Source organism: Ornithodoros turicata, unplaced genomic scaffold, assembly GCF_037126465.1.
Source record: "Ornithodoros turicata isolate Travis unplaced genomic scaffold, ASM3712646v1 ctg00000958.1, whole genome shotgun sequence".
NCBI classification, from domain to species: Eukaryota; Metazoa; Arthropoda; class Arachnida; order Ixodida; family Argasidae; genus Ornithodoros; species Ornithodoros turicata.
In genome coordinates this window covers 98,677-121,201 of record NW_026999427.1, presented here as the reverse complement: position 1 = coordinate 121,201, position 22,525 = coordinate 98,677, and the positions used below count along the sequence as shown (strand labels likewise).

The 22,525-nt window shown below is 46.4% G+C and overlaps 3 protein-coding genes across 14 annotated transcripts in view; 1 reads left to right on the top strand and 2 right to left on the bottom strand.

Moving 5' to 3' along the window:
- LOC135375942 (uncharacterized) overlaps positions 1–22,525 on the top strand; it is a 73,937-nt gene that overhangs the window by 30,751 nt on the left and 20,661 nt on the right. The window contains exon 1 of one of the 9 annotated variants that reach the window (XR_010417442.1): positions 15,841–16,047. The exons of the other annotated variants lie outside the window; for them this stretch is intronic. The gene's annotated coding sequence lies outside the window, so the exon portion shown is untranslated. Of the gene's footprint in view, positions 1–15,840; positions 16,048–22,525 lie in introns of those variants that run through there. 9 annotated transcript variants of the gene reach the window in all.
- LOC135375939 (major facilitator superfamily domain-containing protein 1-like) overlaps positions 1–22,525 on the bottom strand; it is a 238,210-nt gene that overhangs the window by 204,625 nt on the left and 11,060 nt on the right. Inside the window, exons 1-2 of one of the 4 annotated variants that reach the window (XM_064608563.1) lie at positions 15,802–15,828; positions 15,458–15,733 (exon numbers count right to left, since the gene is read on the bottom strand). The exons of the other annotated variants lie outside the window; for them this stretch is intronic. The gene's annotated coding sequence lies outside the window, so the exon portion shown is untranslated. Of the gene's footprint in view, positions 1–15,457; positions 15,734–15,801; positions 15,829–22,525 lie in introns of those variants that run through there. 4 annotated transcript variants of the gene reach the window in all.
- LOC135375945 (uncharacterized) lies at positions 5,012–8,075 on the bottom strand. Its single transcript, XM_064608581.1, has one exon. It carries the CDS (start codon positions 7,523–7,525, stop codon positions 5,930–5,932), a length of 1,596 nt encoding a protein of 531 aa, XP_064464651.1. The 5' UTR covers positions 7,526–8,075; the 3' UTR covers positions 5,012–5,929.

Below are 22,525 nucleotides of genomic sequence, written 5' to 3'. Positions count from 1 at the left end.
TCAAATCCTGTATCCAACACACTGTATACAGCTTTTATACGGCAATTTGTCCGGATTAAAGGGACGGTATCGTATCCCCTGCCCCTTTCATAAAGTGTACCTTCGATTGTCCTTTGCTGAAAACACAACGCATTTATTAGATAACCGAATTAAATTGATAAAGATTGCAGAGCATGCCGCGATCTATGTTGGCAACAACAAGAACTGCCACGTCGCCCTGCGGGTAAGTCCGTGATAGGATACAGAAATCGTCTGCTTTTGCGCGCGCTAGTGCATCGGCGTGAGCAGATGACTTTCAGAACACTGTTAGAAAAAAAGGTATAAATAAGGTATAATAATGTGTTCTTATACCCCTTTTATACCTTCTGCTTCAGATATATACCTTTGGATGGTATAGAAGAGGAACAAATCTCCTATTTATACCTCCAACGCTTCTCAAGGGTATGAAAGAGGTATAAAGGAATGCTAACGTACCATATTTATACCTCACCAACACGAGTTTATATCCTGTACCAGGAATAGATCACGAGGCTATGCATTTCACGGTATAGATGAAGCTGCTATACCTTCTGTTTCTTTATACCTTTACGGCTTTTTTATACCTTTACTTCCGCAACGTGCTGTATCACATCATTGGTATTTTGTTTTTGGTGACGGTACCAGCTGAGTTAAATGGATGTTCGATTAAGAAACACAGACATTAGTACAGTACTATCTGAATCCACATGGTTAGTTTATGGCTGTATGATATCTACATTGCCGGAATGTTGAATCTAGATGTCCTCACCCTTAGAGTTGCGTACCAGAAGAAAACTGCTCCACACGTTGTCAAGTCGCCATCGGTACATCAGTATTTGTTGCTCTGTCAATGTCTGTCATCGTGATATATCGCTCCGGGAAGATCTTTTCCTGATATATATCGTGACTTGATGACTGCGCAGAGCGATCTTGCTCCTTGAAATTTTTCTTTAGTTTTTAACTCCATCTTTGCGTGTTTTTTTTACATGGGGAGTAATGTTCACGAGCTTTGCTTTCTACTTAACAACCATATGCGTTTGCGTGTGTTTGTAGTACGTGTGTGTATGTCAAAAACTTGTCTTCCCTCCAAAGGTGATAGTTCTAGTTCCCTCCTCTAAAAATGTCTATGCCTATGATTTAATACCATGATGGTACTCGTGCAGACTCGCAGAAGGGTATAGAGCTGTACCCCTAAAGGTATGACATATAGCCCTTTGTTGAGGACTATTTTTTTTATACCTGTAAGCAGGGTATAAAATAATACCTAAGAAGGGCTAAGTTATTGAGCAGGCGATCTATACCTCTAAAGGTATAGATTTTTCTCTGAGTGAAGTTACTGAGCACCGCGGCAACTCTTGTACATTTTCTTTCAGTTCTCAAGTGAAAAACGCACATTCTAAGTAGTGGCGAGCATGGTGGTTTAGAACAACTATGTTGATCCTCAGAGACAAGTTAAAAGTCGCAGGACAACGCCATCCACAATTACAAATCTGAAGTCGCTGTCCATCGGCGCGCGCGGTCGCATTACAGCCCCGACCAAAAATACAGGGTTCGCCAAGATAAATTTCTGGGTTTGTAACAAAAACAAAACAAATAAGAACAGTGTCGGAAAGCTAAAGTAGACGTTAGGGGACGTTAGTAGACGTTAGAGGACGGAGCAGAACCACAAACTGTGTTTCAGCTCCTTTCCGTCAGATGGCGAAGCGGTCGAGCGCGGCGTTGCAGATGACGTCGAACATGTGGAACTGAATGCAGACTAGTTCTCTGCGACGGCGCATTTGACCGTGTCGCTATCTGAGCAAAGTAGCTGGAACACAGGTATAGCCGATTAGGCAGCGGCGGTTTTTCAATTTTCACGATTTATCCGCAGAGTAACAGACCAAACGGAATTATGGACATAAAATTTTGGGGCATAATACGTCCTCTAACGTCTACTTTAGCTTTCCGACACTGTTCTTATTTGTTTTATCTTTGTTACAAACCCCGAAGTTTATCTTGGCGAACCCTGTATATTACGCGCGCTTCCATTACACACCCTGTTGTACACTGATCCTGCTTCGAAATGAAGTGTTTCTGGCGACGTACATGGAGAAGGAGTGCGTGTTTATTTAAAAATTAAATACGTATTAAATACTCGCGGATAGAAAGCACTTGACTTAGCTTCCACGTATCCGATTGTGCGCCACATTATCGGAGACCCCAGAGTCAATGCTCGGACTACATTCTCCGCTCGCGGAGGTATAAGCCTGAGTGTGCCCATTTCGAGAGCAAAGGGGATTACTCAACCAGTGTATAGAGGAGGCACTGACCATACACTCTTAAAAAATGAACTTCACCGCATAGCACCTCCTAGCCAACGATAATTTCGAATGATATCGTTATCTGCCCTGATTTGTTGAAAACTGGAGGCGTACGCCTTTTTTTGTGACACTTATGCTGTTCATAATTGTCACAGAAAAGGCGTACGCCCCCCCCCCCGTTTTCAACAAATCAGGGCAGATAACGATATCATTGGAGATGATGGTTGGCTAGGAGCGTGGTATGCGGAGAAGTTCATTTCTAAGAGTGTAGCCTCCTATACAGGGTGTCCCAGAAAACGTATCATTGAATTATAATAAAAAAAAACTACGCCACCTAGAATCATGCAGTCAACAGCATTTGTTCTTATTAGGTTTTTGCCACCTTCTAAGGTGAATGTCATGTACTCCAAGTTTAATTATGTAAATATTTGTGAACTGAAACGAACGGAAATTTGCCAAGTAATGGTTACTTTTTTACACCACCAATATGAAGAGCGTGCCGAATTCACTCAAATTCATGATAATTCACAGTGATATTCATGAGCTATTCCATTGGAAAAAATAGCCGAGTATCATGCTTTTCGGAGCACCGGGCCATAGCGCGCGATGACTTTTTGAGCGCAATCGCTCTCAGTGCGACGAAAGGAGGTTCCAGCCCACAGAGTGATAGTTGAAAAAGTAACAGTTTCTAAAATTGGGAGAGGGAAAGCATTATCCCAGCGAAAGTCGGACGTGATAAGCTATGCCTGTTTTATCTCTTTCTGCGACGTCGGAGAGGGCTGGGTTTCCAACCTCCTTTCGTCGGAGTGACAAAGATTGCGCTGAAAAATGCACGTGCGCTATTCTGTGGGACCTCCGTAGAGCATGATGTTCGGCAATTTTTTCCGATGGGATAGCTCCTGAATATCCCTGTCAATTATCATTAATTTGACTAAATTAGACACGCTCTTCACATTGGTGGGGTAAAAAAGTGACATTTACTAGGCAAGTTTCAGACTTAAGCTCGCAAAAATTTGCATAATTAAACTTACGTTACAAGACATTCACATGAGGAGGTGGCAAAAACCCAGTAAGAACAAATGCCATTGACCGCATGACTCTAGGTGGTGTAGTTTTTTTTATTATAATTCAATGACACGTTTTCTGGGACACCCTGTATACTACATGCCTGCCCAATGATACCGGAATACACAGGTGTCGGTCGTCCAAAAATAGTGGCGCTAGTTTCCTAGGTTGGTGATAGCTACCTCGATGCGATATCAGCAGTATTGGTCATGACGCCGTCTTCCTACACACAGACTGCAGATTGCAACCGGTGGCGTCTGCCAGGAGGAGAAATGACATGACCCCCCAAAAGAGAGTGTACCAACGCTAACTGGCACGGTGTCTTTCGATAACCACTGGCTTATCGAGCAATGACACAGCCTGCACAGATATCTCGCAAAAGAACTGTAGAACAACGTATGCACCGAGCGTACGGCAACGTACACTTACGGGGTGGGCAAGGTTGTCCCTGCTCTGACTGTCCGTGTTTCCGATCTAGGAAACTGACGCCCCCCGTACGGTTGCGTGAACGGCCGCATGCACTGACTTAACCGGGAGGCTATTTTCGGCTGTAGCTCGAGACGAGTCACACAGGTTCCGATCCATGGCGTTTCATGTGTCACGCGTGAGGAGGGAAAGAGAGAGCAAGGGATGGAGGCGGGTTTTGGCTAAGTTTCGAAATCGCTCCGGCTGTACGAGACCGTCACTTTAATTCTGTATTCAGCAAAAAAGGAATTCCATTTCATTTTTTTTAATGTACCATGTCACTAACCATTCTTTCATGCGCCGTACTTTGACAGAGATCTCAAAATCGTTTCCATCGCTGTTGACGCACTACGAGGTTGAGCTTGTGCACCTACGCACCAGAATCCAGGTTTCTTTCTTTTCTTTTGATGCGCACACTTTCTTCGTGAAATTACGTTGCCAACGAGAGGATAGAGAGGTAGCAAGCGAGCTGGTGGTATAGATTCATAACTTAAAAACCCGAGACTAGGGGACAAAAAACGACAAACACAGACAAGGTCTCAATAGCCATCATCATTTGAAACCTTGTCTGTGTTGTCGTTTTTTTGTGGGTGAGAATGAAGGGTGAGGAGAACGTAGGAACGTCCCCAAAACCAACGGGAAGGTCAGGGAAGGCTTGCTGACACAGTTCCCAGCAGAGATAATGGACAGCGTTTCCTTCACAAGCCTTTTGTTGAGGTCACTTTCCCTGGACATTACAAAGGTTTCATGCCATCTGGGCGCACAACCTCTACAGAGTTGTAGGTGTTTTACCAATTCGGAAGAACAATCGTTATTTTTTACTTTGAGGGCATGCTCCCGCAAGCGATCATTTAGGCAGCGTTTACTTTGGCCGATATAACAAAAACCACATTCCAGAGGTATCTGATATACAATATTAGAACGACAGTTCACATACATAGTTCTGTGGGTTTTACACGAAGCTTCAACTTTTTCAAAAGGTGTCAACGAGTCTAAACGATAATCATTTCTAAATACAAGGTTCACATCAAATTTCTTCGCAACAAAAAGCAGGTTATGAGAAATTTTATGAAGATACGGAATTACGACACGATGACCAGTAACATTATTTTCTTTTAGGGAAACGGAAAAAAGCTTGTTTCCAAGTGTCATTAGACCAGGGTGTCGAACCGAACCCGAACCCGAACCGTTATTTTTGCCGGAACCGAACCCGAACCGAAATTTTCATGACACTGTTGAACCCGAACCGGAGCAGAACCGTAAAAAATAATAGCGGTAACCGGTTCGCAACAAAACGGTTCGGACATAAAAGAAGTCAGCATAAGAGTTCCTCTCTATCCCCGAACGAAGACACATTGGTATCATCATCACGCGTCTATGGATTTCAGAAATGTTCACCTAGCAGTCAGACGACGACGTATAGTAAGTATACTTTCAGCGTCTTTTTAACATGTTGAAGCGCAGTTGTCCTTGTGAGCGCCGCGGCTAGCGCCCCACGCACGCGGTGCGGCGTCTACTCTTCAGAGACGAGGTGCCACGCGGACGAATGAAACACGAATGGAGTAGGCCAGTTATATAGCTCTACAGGACGAATATGTGATCAAATAAGCGCCCAAGATTTCCCTTTACACGTGAGCAGTACAAATTAAACAAGTCAGAAACATGAGAAGTGGAGAAGGAGCGTACGCAGAACGGTGCTTGTTTGATTGGTCGTGGTTTGAAAAGTAAATGTGGTTCTGCTTATTGGTAGCGCAGTTGTGTCGTGACACATTGCCGTTGTGTTTTGGATTAACTAGTACACTGCTGTGAGCTCGGACAGAGTAAGGCTGGCAGGCTTATTTTCGACATGCTTCAGTACGGTTTCAGATCGATTCACGCTGCGAAGGCAGTGTGCCGGCAAGTACTGCCGTCTATGTTACGCTGTCCATCTTATTAGGCTTCCTTTAAGTGTATCTTGCTGGCACTGTGCGTGTGAAAAAAGAGATTTTGGGAACAGAAAGTAGCAGGACTGCACCGCTTCAACAGCGTGAACTCTAGTTGCAATAAGTGTTCATCCATTCCTCATTTCTCTCGCTAAAGAGCTACCTCACCGCTAGAGACGTCAATGCAGACAACAGCAGTAAGCTATTAGCCACGCATTTCCTGATAAAAGCAGTTTTATGGAACATATAAAACGGAAGCGTTGAACCGGTTCGCGAACCGGTTCGGGGCTCCGAACCGGTTTGCGAACCGGTTCGATTTCTGGCGTGGCCGAACCGGAACTGAACCGGAACGAAACAAAACAACGCGAACCCGAACCCGAACCGAACCCGTATTTTTTGCGGTTCGACACCCTGCATTAGACCATGAAAAATCATACAATGGGAGTAGCCCGCGTCCCTCAAACGAGACAGTTGGTGGCACAGAGAAGAATGTAACTGGTGAACACAAGACTTTTTCACAGCATTTGACAGTAACCCGGCGATGACTCCAAACTTGACAGTTTTTGAGTGGCAACTACTAGCAGGCAGGATAGGTTTAGGAACTGTTTTGCCATAGTTCCAGCAAAGATAAGGGCTGAACAAAAGTCGTACATCCAAAAACTGTAGCTCTCCATTCATGGGGTACTCAACAGTAAAATCTAGTTCGGGAGCGACAGACCTGATAACACGTTCACAGTCAGAAATGATGGACTCTTCGTTTGACAACAGCAACAAATCATCGACAAACCTTCTTACAAGAAGAGAGGCAGTGGAAACAGTTGAAATAAATGACAATACAGCAGTATCAACAGCACGCAGGTAAATTTCTGACAATACTGGTGCAATAGCAGAACCAATACAGATGCCAGTCTTTTGGGTAAACAATTCTCCATCAATACTTATAGCAGTTGATTTAAGATACAATTCTAGAACTCGAAGAAAATCCGAGACAGAAATACCAGCTTTTGACTGGAAACGCACCAGGTTACACTCTAAAAAATCTCTTACACGGTTTAACAGAGTATCAGCTCGGAGAGAATAATACAGATCCTTAATATCCAGGGACAATGCGTGACATTTTTTACCGTGAAAAGATGCCAGGGCCTCAAGAAGACTCTCAGAATTTTTCAAGACAAGTGGGCTAGGTTCGTAAATTGAGGAGAGACAGTTCTTAATGAAAGAAGATACAACTTTTTGCCAAGTGTGGTTCTCATTTACGACAATTCTCAGAGGCATATCAACCTTGTGGTCTTTCAACAAAAACTTGACCGAAAGGGTCGAACGGGAAGCGGAACGTATAGCCTTACAGATAGCACTCATATCATTTTCCATGAGCATTGAACAAATCGCCAGTTTTGATTTCTGCAAATTGCCTGGGAACGGCTTAAGCAATTTCACAACTGCATCCGTCTTTTTAGATTCAAAAAGGCTCACAGGTAGGACAGCAAACTTTGATGATTTGTCCGTTTGCAATAGATGTAATCCTTTCATCAGAAGTTCATTTTGAATGGTTGTTATGGGCAAGGTACCTCGTTTCGTTGCAGGGAAGCCTGAATCAATCAAATTACGTTGCCGTCGAGAGACGGAGGATGGTCTGAGGTTTAGCCTGGAGAAATCACAATGGGTGGGTTTTAATGTCCCGAATCGACCCACACTATGGCTCCAGGAAAGTACCTTAAGGAAGTGCAGCTCATACAAATATTTTGGAGTCATCATCAGTATCGATGCCCACTATGGGAACCATCACGAAAGAGAGATTATCCTTAAATCTTACCGCCTGAAAGGGAACATCTGGAATCTGGCAAGAAGCGCCTACAGTCCGTACACATTATTAGGGTAGGATTCTATGGAAGACCATGGTGGTGCCTGCAGCAACCCAAGCAAATGGTGTTACTACGTACAGGGTGTTCAAAATTAAGCTTTCACGAGCGCTACGCAAACACAGCGATGACAGGAAACCGGATGATAGCTTTACGCTACTTGTGTAAGAACCAGGTGCTGCTAATTATGTAGCACCTGTTTCTTACTCAAGGAACAGAAAAAATAGCACCAGTTTTCTTTTTATTCGCCTATTTATAAAGTGCTAGTGAAAGCTTAATTGTGAACACCCTGTATAGACCACAGACTATCAAGGCATTGGATAGACATCGGTGTGAGATGGGACGATGGCTCCTCCGGGGCAACTGTACTACAGCCCGTACGGCAGTGACTGGCGAGCCGAGTTGGTCTACGTACAGAGACCGCACTTTTAAAAATGAACTTCACCACATAGCACGCTCCTAGCCAACCATGATCCCGGGTGATATCGTTCCCTTCCTTGATTTGTTGAAAACGAGGCGTACGCCTTTTTGTGACACTTATGCAGAAATGTTAATTGTCTCAAAAAGGCGTACGCCTCCCGTTTTTCCACAAATCATGCGAGAGAACGATGTCACTCGGGATGATGGTTGGATTGGAGCGTGCTATGTGGTGAAGATCATTTGCAAGAGTGCACGCATCCGAAGCTCTCCTATCTCGGATGGCTCGCCTACCTGCCAAAGCAAAGCAAAGCAAAGCTACGTTGCAGAGTAGAAGAATATCCACCCTAGAGAGAATACACAGTGAGTGAAAAGCCAATGTCGGAGAAAGAGTGGGCCCGAGAGAGCTGCAAGGAAAGAAGCAAGAGCAAGGGAGGAGCTCCTCTGGAAAGAAGATTCTGCAAGAAAGAAACGCCTCCAGACATACGCAGCCTGCAAGTAAACACCATCGCCTGTTGCTCAATACAGAGGAGACCGGGAAAGTGCGCTGCTGTGCCAGGCAAAGGCCAAGCTCACCCACCAACTCTTTCAGGACGGACGCCCCTTACGTCAACTCTGCGGGAAGGAAGAAGAGAACCTCGAACATGTTTTATTCAAGACCTCAGCTCTCGAAGAGGCCTAAGAGAATTTCAAGGAAACAGAGCGGTTGCCACCAGGGTATGAAACAGATAAACAGTATCCCACACTGGACACGCTCATGTTTAGCACTGGGAACGAGGCTTAGACGGAAGTGCATCTGATGCAGCAATGATTGTTTCGCCTGCCGCAAGGCTTCTGCCATGGCGCACCGACCTAACCAACGGCAGTGCCGTGTATGCCAAAGGGAGTCTGGCCATTAATGGGACCTGCCTCTACCTGGAGCTCCACCCACTTTTTGAGCTATCTGGCCAATCACGAGGCAAAATACAGTTCGCTATTAATCCTAGGCTATCCAAGCTATAAATTATCTGTATGCACTGGGTGCCGACAGTTTCGGGAAACTGGATTGGATTGAATAGGATATTCCCTGACTACCAAGTAACATAATGGATTTTGCGTCCACTTTTAAAGGCGCCATCTGGATGGAGAGGGGCATGTCGGGAAGTCGCAGAGTAGCAGAAGGGCAGAAATAGCAGAATCAGAAGTGCATTCTAGCAGAACTGATTGGCCGGTAGAACCGCTAGTTGGAACAGACTGCCGGTATTATACGTATTTTACCTATAAAACATAACATGATTGAATCGAGAATGGGCAAAGGTGTGTACGTGAATAAAAGTATGTCGTAAAATGCAAATTTTCGGCAATCTGTAGCGTTTTTATTGCTATTTGCCTGTGATTGCTGTCGTTACTAAGCCTAACAAGGACGACGAAACATGTTATTTTCAGGTAAACGTTGACAATGGAGCGCAATTTAAATGTGATTTGCAAGATAATTGCAACAAAATGTACACTTACGGAATAAAATTGATGTAATTTGTGAATAAAATTGGTCATGAAATCCTCGCTGCGCCGTTCCAAGCTACGCCGCCATTTTCGGGAAAATTTTGGTGTCATGGCGACCCGCATAGAAAACAGCAGCCAATGAAAAACGCTCAATTTGATTGACAGGTCGAGCCCCATTTTTAGGCTCCTCCTAATGGCCAGACTCCCTTTGGCATACACGGCACTGACCAACGGCTTCGTCGTCTGTTTCTTCAACAAACCTACAATCACTTAGAAATTTACAAATTCATCCATCACTAGCGTACGCGCGACTTCCGGTTAGCCTTGTTCCCAGGAGAGGGGGGGGGGGTGATATGGGAATCACGACCTACTAGATTATAACGACCATGTCAGGCGCACCCCTTCTATGCGCCGCATTTTTGGAAGGTAGCGGTGGCGCTTCTGATCGTCCCAGTTATTGCTTCCTCAACTTCTACAATACTTTGTACTTCAGCTTACCTTAGTATTTCTGTACAAGCGGTGGACGTTCCACAGATGTTTCATTCTGAGGTTGATTATCATCATCATTCTACGCGTTTTCATAGGGGCTATCGCTGTCGTCTGCTACGGTAGTCGTACACACGCTTTTGCGCGTTCAGAATTCAAATTTCCATCGTCCAATCGTGTTGTGCCGATCAGTAGCGCCCCTGGCGGAACGTGCGGACAGGCTCCTCATAGGGTTTTCTGATTGTGACATGGTCGTTATAATCTAGTAGGTCGTGATGGGAATAGGCGATTTCAGATATTGCCCTTGTGCTCCGCACGGGGGCCCTCCGTCGCCCAAGTCACGCGCATCGCGCAATGCGTCGTGGGAAATGGTTTGCATTCGTACTTGCCTGCCTGTTGCTCGAAGGAAGGAGGGAAAACCGAAACCGTTTGCGCCTTTCTTCTTCTTCTGTCTGACTCAGGTGCAGTGGGGCATTCGCAACACTCTCTGGCGGGCCATCCATGCAATTTCTGAAATCGTCTATTGTTCTATTTCGCTTCACCAGGCGGCATCCACAAAAACAGCAAAACAGTGCCGTGTATGCCAAAAGGAGTCTGGCCATTAGGAGGAGCCTAAAAAAGAGGCTCGACCTGTCAATCAAACGTAGGCGCATTTCATTTGTTACTGTTTTCCATGGGATCTGCCATGACACCAAATTTTCTCCAAAATGGATGATGGTTCTTGCAACGGCGAAGCGGAGATTTCGTGACAAAAAAAATTTTACAGACTACTTTAATTTCATACTGTGAGTATATATTCTCATGTACGCATCTGCAAAATCAGCTTCAACCTTCGTTCCGCCATCATTATTTACGTGAAAATGGGATGTTTCGTCGCTAACGTTAGGCCTAGTTAAGATCGTGATACCAGGAAAATAGCAAGAAAGATGACCCTTATACGTAGGATTTTGCATTATATAATTGCATTTTATTTATACATACATCTTTGCTCCTTTTTGATTCAATGTACTTACATTACGTGATATAAAACTTCATACCGGCTGTCGTCTGCTACCATGGAGGTAAGAAACTAAGGAGATGCCCTAAGCGCCTCTCCCAATGCAAGCGAGCGTGCTGTGACCCGCGCATGGCATTGTGGTTAGTTGCCCACACACGTGACCCATAAACGTCACGGCAAGACGTCATAAAACATGGCGTCCTCCATGTCCGCGGCGTATCTTACCTGAATACAGAGACGAGCTGCGGCCGAATAACTTGTTTCCGCTTTCATAACATATTTGGAGTTAGAAGTTATCACACCCGTTGAAACACGAGATAGATCATCTCAGTGTGGAAGCAATGGATCACTAAATCGCTAGAAGATATACGTACGTCATCGTGACATTGCCTGGCTTCTCTTCTGTTTTGCTATTTTGCTGCGATTTATCACGCGGCAAATGTTGAAACAACCCATAACCTTCAAAGTATTGTGCGAATTGACTCCTTGAAGGTAAAGCGTTTGCTGAAGATGAAGTTTGCTAAACTTCAAAGCCTCCGCGCAGACCGCCATAACGCCGAAACATGTGGGGATCACGTGACCGGGCAACTAGATGGGCGTGGTATTGCCAGGAGCGACCGCTAGAGGGGTCCCACGGATCTTTTAGGCCCGAATTCTCGCTCCGCCCTGAGGGCTAAGTGCACGCGCAGGGGCCCTTCGTCCATTCACGAAGCATGGACAGAAGGGCCCCTTCGCGTGCGCTTAACACTGAGGGCGAACCGAGAATCCGGGCCTTAGCCCTCTCCTTAGTTTCTTACCTCCATGTCTGCTACGAAGGCGCGGTTGTACCGCAATCCTGGCCAATCACTTCTGCCAGCAACCATTTCTGCTATTCTGAGCCTTCCCAACATGCCTCTCTCCGTGCAGATGGCGTTGATAAAAGTGGGCGCAAAATCCGTCGTTTTGGTCTGTCACCAGTGATATCCGTTTCAATCCAAATCCATCAATTTTCTCCAAGATGGTAGCGCCCAGTAAATAATGTTGAGGTATAAGTATTGGATGGATGTAACAATAGACAACTGTATTTCGACCTGTGACTGGCTAAATACCTCAAAAAGTGGGTGGAGCCTCAGGTATAGGCAGGTCCCATTAATGGCCAGACTCCCTTCGGCATACACGGCACTGCAGCAAAACAGTGCCGTGCATGGCAAAGGGAGTCTGTCACTTTGGGGAAACTGGATTGGATTAGATTGAACAGGATATCCCTTGACGACCTACCAACATAGTGGATTTTGCGTCCACATTTAAAGGCGCCATCTGGATGGAGAGGGGCATGTCAGGAAGACGCAGAAGGACAGAAGTAGCAGAAGCGCTTGTCGGTGACTAGAAAAACTGGTTGGCTGGTAGAACAGCTTTTTGGAACAGACTGCCAGTATTCTACATATTTTAACAAAGAAACATAACGAGATTAACTCAAGAACGGGCACAGGTGTGTATACGGATAAAAGTATGCCATAAAATGCACACTTTTTGGCCATCCGTAGCATTTTTCTCGCTATTTGCCTGTGACGACGAAACAATTTTCGGGTAAACATCAACAGTGAGCGTAATTTAAAGGCGATTTGCAAGATAACTGCAACAGAATGTACACTTACGGAATAAAATTGAAGTAATTCGTGAAAGAAATTTCTTATGAAATGATCGCTTCGCCATTACTATGGTGGCTAGATGAATATTTTCTGGTGTGAGGAGCGACCACAGCCTCCTACCCAACGGAGCGGGACTGTTACGGAAGACGGTCACCAGGCGCGCTGCTCCACGGATGATTGCTAATGAGATTTGCTAGTGCCCTCTTAAGGAGTGTCCTTCACCATATGCTTTATTGCAATTGAATTCATCTCGGGAAAAAATGATAGAGGTATTTTGAAAATATGTGTTCGCATTTAGCTGGGACATCCTGTATAGGATGTCGCAAATTTGTGATTATAAAGTATGCTACAGCAGAGGCATGCAGTCAACGACCCGCCTATTGAGTAATCTCTCACTCAGCCTTTTTCTATACATCGACTCACTTTCGAATAAAAATGACTTGCAGATAAAAAAAGAAAATATCACCCTGTTACCATGTCGGTGCCACAAGGGTCTTTGGGGAAGTTATCAGACGGAAAAACCTGTCTTCCCACTTCGCCTCATGCTTATTACATTATTTGCTCCTCTCCCGCCACATTCCCCGCATTGGTGGGGATCCAACGTCAAGGCTACGTCAGGCATTTCAAATTCGCCTACTAAAACGTAACAAATAATGAAAGTGAGTAGATTTCATTTTTTTAGTAAAGTAACGCAATAAACGAAATATACACACACTGAATGCGATGGAAATCCGTTGTTGGATCTGCACTAAACTGGTGACACTGTAACACGCGCATACACCGAGATGTCCTCACCGAATTGTCCTGCACAGAGATGTCCTAGACCTGTTGCAAAAAGGGGCTCGAAAGTGTCGGTCCTCCGATTGGTTTTCTTTTATTGGGTTTTGCCGTGACCCCGACCTACTAGTTTATAACTAGGCTTCAGACTTTTTGGATTTATCCGCTAAACTCCGAAAAACTGCCTCCGGTGTTTGTTTGTTTTTATTTTATTTTTTTGCAGAAAATTGAATTTATCCGATAGACTCTGCATTTTCCAACGCGCACGGGCCGGCCATACAGTCTTTCCCGTTTCCTTCTTCCGTTGTCCCCCTTGTTCCGCACCTAGCTTTCGACTTAAAACTGATCCACAATCAAAAAATGAAAAAAGAAACAAGAAAAAGAAAAGTTCAGTAGCGGTAGTCTCCTTCGGGAACGTTGGACGCATGAATGGCCCAAAGGAGGATACTACAGAGGCTCTCAGAGGCTTCCTCTACGCTGACGACACGAACATATTCACTCTTTCATAAAGCGAACCTTGTTCTTGGTAAACTTCATCACTGGTTGTTATCAAACAGGTTAGCTGCTAATCTCGATAAGTCATGCTACGTTGTCTTTCATTCCCCTCGAAAGCGCGTTGACCTAGATGATAATCAAATTTCGTTAGGCAGTCAGCCAGTCACCGTTCTTGCTCGTGTTCCCTCTGTTCGTTTCCTGGGCCTCGTTCTACATGAAAACTTGAGTTGGCATCATCACATTGATTTTGTTCGTCGTAAAATTGCGGGAAGTTTGTTCGCACTATCCAAGCTTCGGCACCTCGCGACCTCCAACACATTGCTAACTGTGTATTACACCCTCATTCATTCACACATTAGTTATGGCATAGAGGGTTACGGTCTCACTTATCCTTCTAACCTTGATCCCTTGTACATGGCACAGAAAAGGGCCTTACGCACTAAGGGAATCGGTGTCTTTTGCCTTTTCTGAGTTAGGCGTTCCAACCACATCTAACCTTCTGAGATATAAAGTCTCTCAACTGATGCATTCTACGGATCTTCTATTAGATATCAGATGCAGCTCCGGCATCTCGCCACGCCCTACCCTCTCAGAAATCAGCTCCTATCGCTTCAATGTCCAACATATCGTACTAACTACGGGGGGGTTCTCTCTCTTTCATCTTTCGGTGCTCGCCTTTGGAACAGTCTTCCATACGCTCGTTAGGTAGTTTCCCATTATTTAAACGCCATTGTAAAATGTATTTTCGCGACACATAGCACGTCCGTCACAGACAATGAGTGACGACAATGACGCACGTTAGACAATGAGTCTAATTCGGTCTACTGTTCACATTTTCTTGTGTTAATGCTTAGCTGACACTGACATATGTTTTCTTTTTTCTAATTTATATTTCTTCTTTTTTTTATAGCAGCAATGTAATATGTGTAATATATTGTAGCATGTAGTACTGTCTTATGTAATGCTGAATGTAATTTTTACGTGTAATAATGTTTCCCCACACGCTTATTTCGTACATCACTGATTATTTATAGGGACCGATTTACAGGGCCTGCCCTCTCGGTCCTTTATTTGCTCATGTATACGTTTTTGATGTTTTCAATAAACTATTGAAGTACAGACACTTGGCCCATCTGTTCTACGCATCCTCAGTTCCGTGTTCGTCACAGCTGCTACTCATTTGAAGCCTGGGAATCATTCACAGTTTGTGCAAATACGTTTGTTTGTACTTCAGTACCTCTGTAAGACATCCTTGCGCTACATCGTGTGGTCTCAAGTCACCTTCGCTGTTCTTTCCTTACATTGTGTTTGCGATGACTACCCCGAAATCCTTCGAAATCGGCGCCGTTCAGTTTGCTGACTTTCTAATTCTCCAATAAACTCTGTATTTCGGACAAAAAAAAAAAAGTAGAGAAACTCCAACACAATAACAAGGTTTACTCAGGTGAATTTCGGAAGGCTTGTCATAGGCATCCCTTCCCAGCGCTGCATTAGAAACCCGGCTATTGCTTCCTCAATTTCTGAAATACTTTGTACTTGAGCTTACCTCTGCATTTTTGTGCAAGCGATGGATGTCGTACCGGGAGATGCTTCTTTCTAGAGTTGATCATCATTCTACGCATTCTAATGGTTTCATAGGAGCTGTTTCTGGCGTTTCTGGCGTCGCACTCAGCGGAAGCAGACACGCCACGCCATATGCATGCGCTTAGTAAGCAGAAAAGCAGAGGCCGTGGCGCATCTGCATAGTCGCGCACCACTGCACTGCACAGTCACTGCAACAGCAGACGGCGCTGCGCTGGTCTGACTGCTAGAGTCACTGTACCTGGGGGGAAGAGTATCGTTGAACATAGCAGGAGCAGGCAAGCTAGCTGGTACTGAATTCATATTCACATTGCATTGAGTTTGAGGGGAATACACAGGACGACGTATCGCTTTCCCCGTGCCGCCGCCTCGCTCAATCGCCGAGAGGCGTCACGTGGTGCGTTTTCCTCCTCTTTGCTTCCGACCTCCTGCCGGGTCTATACGGGGAACGCACTAGCTGGGACCACCGTGGCTGGGACGCATGTGCCTGTACGTTCGTGTGCTGCTCTTGGCCGCCAGAACTTCGCGCCTACGAATAACACGCGCTTGAGCGAGGTAAATTTCGTGGTGTGTTTATTTTCTGTTGTAGAACCTTTGCACACTGTATTGAATAACAACAGTTCAACCGTGCGAAGAACAGCCAGGCGTATCAAAGTAGTGCTTGTCGGATGTTCCCATTGCGTTCCCTGTTCTGCAGCGCGAACAAAACGCCACTCTCAGGGCAATCCCACGCGATACCTCGAGGACAAGGAGAATCGAAAGGAAGAAGTTGAAGTGGACGGCAGTCCGAAGCATTTTCGCATACCGGACACCTACGAGGCTGAGGAAAGCTCATATCCCCCGTTCTTCGCACGCAGAGTTCTCAGAGGAGTCACCAAAAGAGTTGCACACTGTGATGACACCCTAGTGTAAGATCCCGGGGCAATGGAGGACGGTAATCTGTCGAAATATATATAGATATGCACCGTATCAGGTACTCTTATTAAAGGGACTATGAAGTTTCCCGAACCCCCATACTTTTTTTCGATGGAAACTGTTCTTCCCGCAGAGAAACTAATATGCCACAAATTTTTCCGGACGAAATCGCTCCACTCTGCGAGGAGCGCGCGCTGGAAATGTCTCTTCCGCGTTCCTCCTTTCCCGCGCATATTTCCCTGCCGATGGTGTAACTGTACGGACCGCACTTCGGTTCCCCGTTACGTCACCGGTGTTGCACAATGGCAAGTAATGCCGCGAGCTCGCGCTGTGGCTGCCGCCACTGCCGAAATCTGCCGATCGCGCGAAAGCTGCTGTCATGGAGATTTCCACTCCCGATGAACGCATACGCGGGATCCTACGGCGCATGCTCCTGGCGGGATTCCTCGGCTCGGCAACACGTCACGATGACGTGTTGCTGAGCCGACCGCGGTCGCATCAAGTTACCCATTGTGTCTCCGCTCGGCAGCTCCCCACGGCGTGGCGCCAGCTGTCCTCCCTTCGCCGCTCCGTTTAAATTCGCTCCCGAGAAGTCCGCTCGCGCGACGAAAGTAAAATTTCGGTACTAGACTCAGAAAAATGGCTTCTTTCGAACGAAACGAAGAAAAAAATCGTTTCATAGTCCCTTTAAAGCTATTCCTAAATATTGAGCTTTAATTGTGAGTGAATAAACTTTGCAGAGGAAGACAACACCGTCACAAATTTCTGTGACCAGAGCATCGAGGAACATGCACAGGTCAAAACTGCAGACAAGCCATGTGATGGTCCCCTGACGAGATCGCAGTCTTAAAAGAAACGAGCAAAGGCTGAGACAGAATGTAGTGATCTCAGGCTCACGGTCTACTCCTCATGGAAGATCATTTGCTTGAATTGGAGCGGGGGATTGGAAGAACAATCCATAGCACTTTACATGCGCGCAAAAAGCGTTGGCATGCACATCGCCATTGAACGTGTCAAATAGAAATTTAATTGCGAAGAGATGAGAATAAAACTGGTGGAGGACATTTATGTGAAGCTGCACACCCGAGTACTATAGTTTTATGTCCACAAAACAAGTGAACTAAGAAAAAAAAAAGAAACTGATGCGCAAACGAGACTCGACGATGCCTTTTAGCGGCGAACACGCGCCAGCATAATACGTCTGTTAGCTACAGAATACAACAAATGATACTGTAGTGACGCTTGTGCCCTGTTTCATTAAGTATTATCCGAGTCCCACCACAGGAAGTCACAAAAGGCGTGGTGCACAGCCGCAAAATGAACGAGATGTAACACTGACTACAGCTATCTTAACACGCGCTCCGCGGTGGCTTGGAAGCAATATGGCTGCAGGAGCAGACGACGCGGAGCGATTGCGGTACTCTTTCCCCGGTATAGGGACCGTGCGACACCTAAAGGGGGCGCGCTGCTCCGTCACGGCAGCGCCGCCAGTGGCGGTCTTGGAAGTATCCAACGTGATAGCACGTCACCCTTTCTATGCATTCTCAAGTGGAACCGTAGCTTGCGTGGCGACCGCCGTAATTAGAAGGGCTAATTTTCGAAGAATAAATAATGTGGAACCTTTCTGGGGCGCGAACGAAGAGAATGGAGACAAACTGCACAGAAGCAACCACCGTATTTATAATGTATCTAACAGTGCGGAAGGAGAACAGCCACTCGCGTCTGTCTGGTCAAAACACCTGTAAGTGATACGTCGAGAGGATGGTTATTTGACGCCTCACAAAATCCTGGCTTGCTAGCGAAGGCTATATACGAGTATTTCTCTGATTCCAGCCACTTGTAACATGTTTTTGACTGAGTCTTGTATTCCTTTCGTCCTCTATGCACACACATAGCTTCGTCACAGAAATCTACATCGTGCGTCCGTTTTATCCATACTAATAAACACGTGAGGTCACAACTTATTGTCTAAACTTGTACTGCAGTTTTTCCAGTATCTTCGGATACAATAACGCTAAAGAGATACTCAAAGAAGAAATTATATGAGTTTTTACCTCGGCTACCGCCATAGGCTTGCGGCACGACTGCTGTGAAATGGTTGGTGCGTAAATATTAAAACTAAACCTTTTGGACAACGTAGAACTTCCGTTCTCACTGTGAGACTCGTCTACCAGATTACCGGGAACAATATCGGCTCTGGGCACTGGCGATGAAACACCTCAATCAGTAACACGATCCAGCGGCGTTTCACTGTCACGAAAGTGGCAACTGTAAATCATTGATCATTTTGCAGGTCCTCATTGAGTTTCATTGAAACTACAACAAAAGAAATAGAACATGTTGTGCACACCTCATGCAATGGCCGAACGCGCGTCACAAACGCTATTCGCTGCCAGTCTAGCGCCCTCGGTGGTATTGGAAGCATAGAAATCACGTGAAATGAAACATCAGGTCCCTAATGAAGAGTTCTTTTAGGTGCTGTCACAGTTAGCGATCCAACAGTTCCAGTGTAGCAAAAAAGACACCCGCACTTCACATGTAAACAAAGCTAGCTGCCCGGCGGCTATCACGCAAGGTACTTTCTCCGGAGGCCGCATCGCGGCGCCACCAGTTTGTCGCACACTCCCAATAGAACATGTTCCACTCTGCACGGGCGACGGCATGCCGAAGCATTCTTGCGCGGGCTGCCTGCTGGCGGACAGTTACGAGCACTGTGGCCAGCCAGGCCAGGTCCCCATAGCTCCCCCACTTCGCGGCTCTAAACAAATGCTTGCACGTCATAAACACGTGGTATTACGTATTACCCCGTAAGGCATCATAGTTGATACCCATTGGCCGAAGGACATTGTGCGCTCCGGTATTGGTTGGCAGAGTTTCAAAAGAGCATTAGCATTCTTTCGCGGGCTGCCGGTCTGGCGGCGGCGGGCAGTTACGAGAAGGGAAGGGAGACAAGTGGCAGCGACGTCTCGCGTCTCCATGGTGTCAGTTGGCAGCACCGTATGACCGCATTGTTCAAGGAGAAGTCTCAGATTGTGTCAAAGTGACTCAACGCTTGTTGTGATGTTTCCCGACACAAGTATCCTACGTACGAAGTCTATCGAGTTCAGAACTGGAATGCATTGGTGAGCTGACGCCTAAGGAACACTTGTGAGCGCAGTGGTAGAGGGGGCTTGATACATAAAAAAAAAAAAAAAGGATCCACCGCTGGTCATGGGTACGCCCACAAACTCACGCTTGCGCACACAGCGAGATGAAAATACAGAATACGCTTAATAATGAGTTTATATATGAAATGTCATGAGCTGTGAGGCCGCCTCACGAGATTTCAAGTAGCTCGAAAAGCTCATAGTTTCGAAAGTATTCAACTATGCTATCTCTTGTTCAACTATGCTGGTTAGACAGACGCCGGTAACTGCAATAACTTTTGCGATCAGCCCGCTGGAACCCCCCCCCCCCATATATATATACACACACATATATATTACTTTTTCTCGAGAGCGGCACGTGACGTCATTGCTGGCGCATGCGCAGCTGATTTTCCTCTCCCGAAGGCCAAGTGGCCAGCATCAAATAGCACGCACAAAAGAATACAGGTACCTAGGAATAACCATCACGTGCGAAGAAAATTATCGTAAGAAACACGAACTAAATGTCATAACAAAATTTAATCGCCTCAAAGGTCATATCTGGAAACTAGCAAGACACTCATATAATCAATACACTGTGGGGAGGTTACTCTGGAAGTCAACTGCAGTTCCAGCCCTCACTTTCGCAAATGACGCCATAGTATTCTCGGCACCTACAATGAAATCCCAATGAAATCCCATCTTTGAAGTCTGCCCTGTATCAAAAGGTATTAGGTGTCACTATCACTATCCGCAGGCGTGGGTTTCGTCTTTCGTGTTGAGTCTTGTGAACTGTAAGCAGCGTACAGAGCCGTTTATTGGAGAGTTTGGCCATTGGGAGGAGCCTGTCCCAAAGCGCGCCATTTGACGTCACACGATGGGCGGCGCCAAGGCCAGTGGCACCATTTTGGATCAGGGCTATCGCATTGAAATCTCCCATTCCGCCATTTTGGAGCAGAGGCACAGCCTTGAAGTTCCTCCGTGCCGCCGCGGGTCGCTTTTCATCCCGGTCAAGTAGGCGGGGCGATGACGTCTGTGACGTCACGGCGGCTCCTCCATCTCCGGGCGGCAAAAGATCACAGAATGGCCAAACTCTCCCTATAAACGGCTCTGGCAGCGTAGAGCAACTGGCGCCATCTAGAGAAGAGGATTGTAAGCTGCGACGGAGGAGGCGCCATCTGGAGACGAGCGGAAGGGAGAGGTTTTTTTTCTTGGGGTTAAGCGTTGAAGAAGGACGCTGTTTTGTAGTTTGCTTTGTACTATGTGATTTTACGAATAAATGCACGCTCGTGCTTTGCGTGCGATCGCTAACATGGCGACGAGGACCATCTTCGAACTCACGGGCAATAGCGTAGCCACGACAGCAGTCACGACGACAACGGCTGGTTTTTGTAACGAAACACGTGTAACGAACGCGGGAAGCCATGCTCGCTATGGATCAGCGACACCCCTACGGTACGAACCTTTCAACTCAGCTTGGCACATTCAACTCGTGGGACATCACACAACGAGACTTCCAATATCTAAACGGCAACCACGCTTCGACGAACATGATGGACGCAACGGAAACCAAGATGGCGCGGCCTCCCGAGACGCTGCCGGCAAAGTTTGAACCGTTCCCGGGAGAACCGCAACCGTCAAATGAACTCTCGGCACTAACAAAAACGATGGAAATGATCGCTCAAGTCCTTGTGCAGCAGGCTAACGTGAACTCACGCCAAGGGACAATACCGATACAAATCACAACCATGCCCGACCTAACTTCAACGATTCCACTGTACTCTGGGAACAACCACGGCGATGTGGCAGAAAACCGAAGGAACGAAGATAGACAACTGGGATGATTGGGTGCAAGCACTGAAGGCAGAGTTCGACAAACCGCTCCTGTTCAGACAATGGGTTGACGTGGTTAACTCAAGAAACCAGAGACATGACGAATCAATGGTAGACTACATGTATGCACGCCTTCAACGTATTCGCCGCGGAAATTACGGACTGAGCGACCACGACATTGTGGACTGGTTGATCGACGGAGTCACCCTAGCAACGCACAAGCCAATGCTCACTGCATTTTACGACCTCCGCCAAAACTCCATCTCTGATTTCCTTCAATACGTGCGACAAACTGACAGATCACTTTCCCACGTACTTAGTCCTAATACCGCCCACACTACAAGGCAACATTTCGGTGCACGCCAAGACGCTCAGCAAAGCGCACATACGCCAAGACCCCGCTTGCCTAGCAACACCTGTGCCAGATGCTTTGGACAAGGGCACCGGGCCAGAGACTGCACTCAACCAGACACACGCAGTGAAGAGGAGAAAGCGGCGGCAGCTCAACGGAGACAAAACCGCACACCTGCAGCCAATGGCATGACGAGCCAAGAAATGGAAAGACGTATAAACACTGTAGTATCTGCAAGTACTTCCGAGACGAATGACACAATTTCAGTCCCAACCGTGATCAACGGCGTCCAAACTACAGCTTTATGGGACACTGGCTCAACTTCTACCCTCGTCTCGGAAACGTTCGCAAGGTCGCACAACTTTGAAATTGTCTCAGAGCCACACATCGTTTTGAAAGGTCCGTTTGGTGACACCAGTCTCCCCATTGGAGCGACGCAAGCTACCATTCGTGTTGGCAAAGCAACAGGGACTATCCAGGCGAGAGTTATCAGGGACTTGCCTTACTCTGTGATCATCGGGCTCGACTGGCGGAAAATTATCAACTTCGACTACGTCGAACGGTTCCATAGGGGGACCCACGAGATTGAGTGGATACCGAAACGAAAAACAGATGACCCAACCGACAGGTCTCTGAAAAACGGAATGGCCCATGATGATGCCAGAACGACGGAGGCAAAAGCCATGCCTCAAACGATAGAGATTCTCGAATGCATACAAGGCCCAAGTCAGTCCTCCAGTGTTGTGGTAAGAGAAACACCAGACTTAAAGTCGCCAGGACAACTGGAAGAAACCATTGCTAGCCTTAA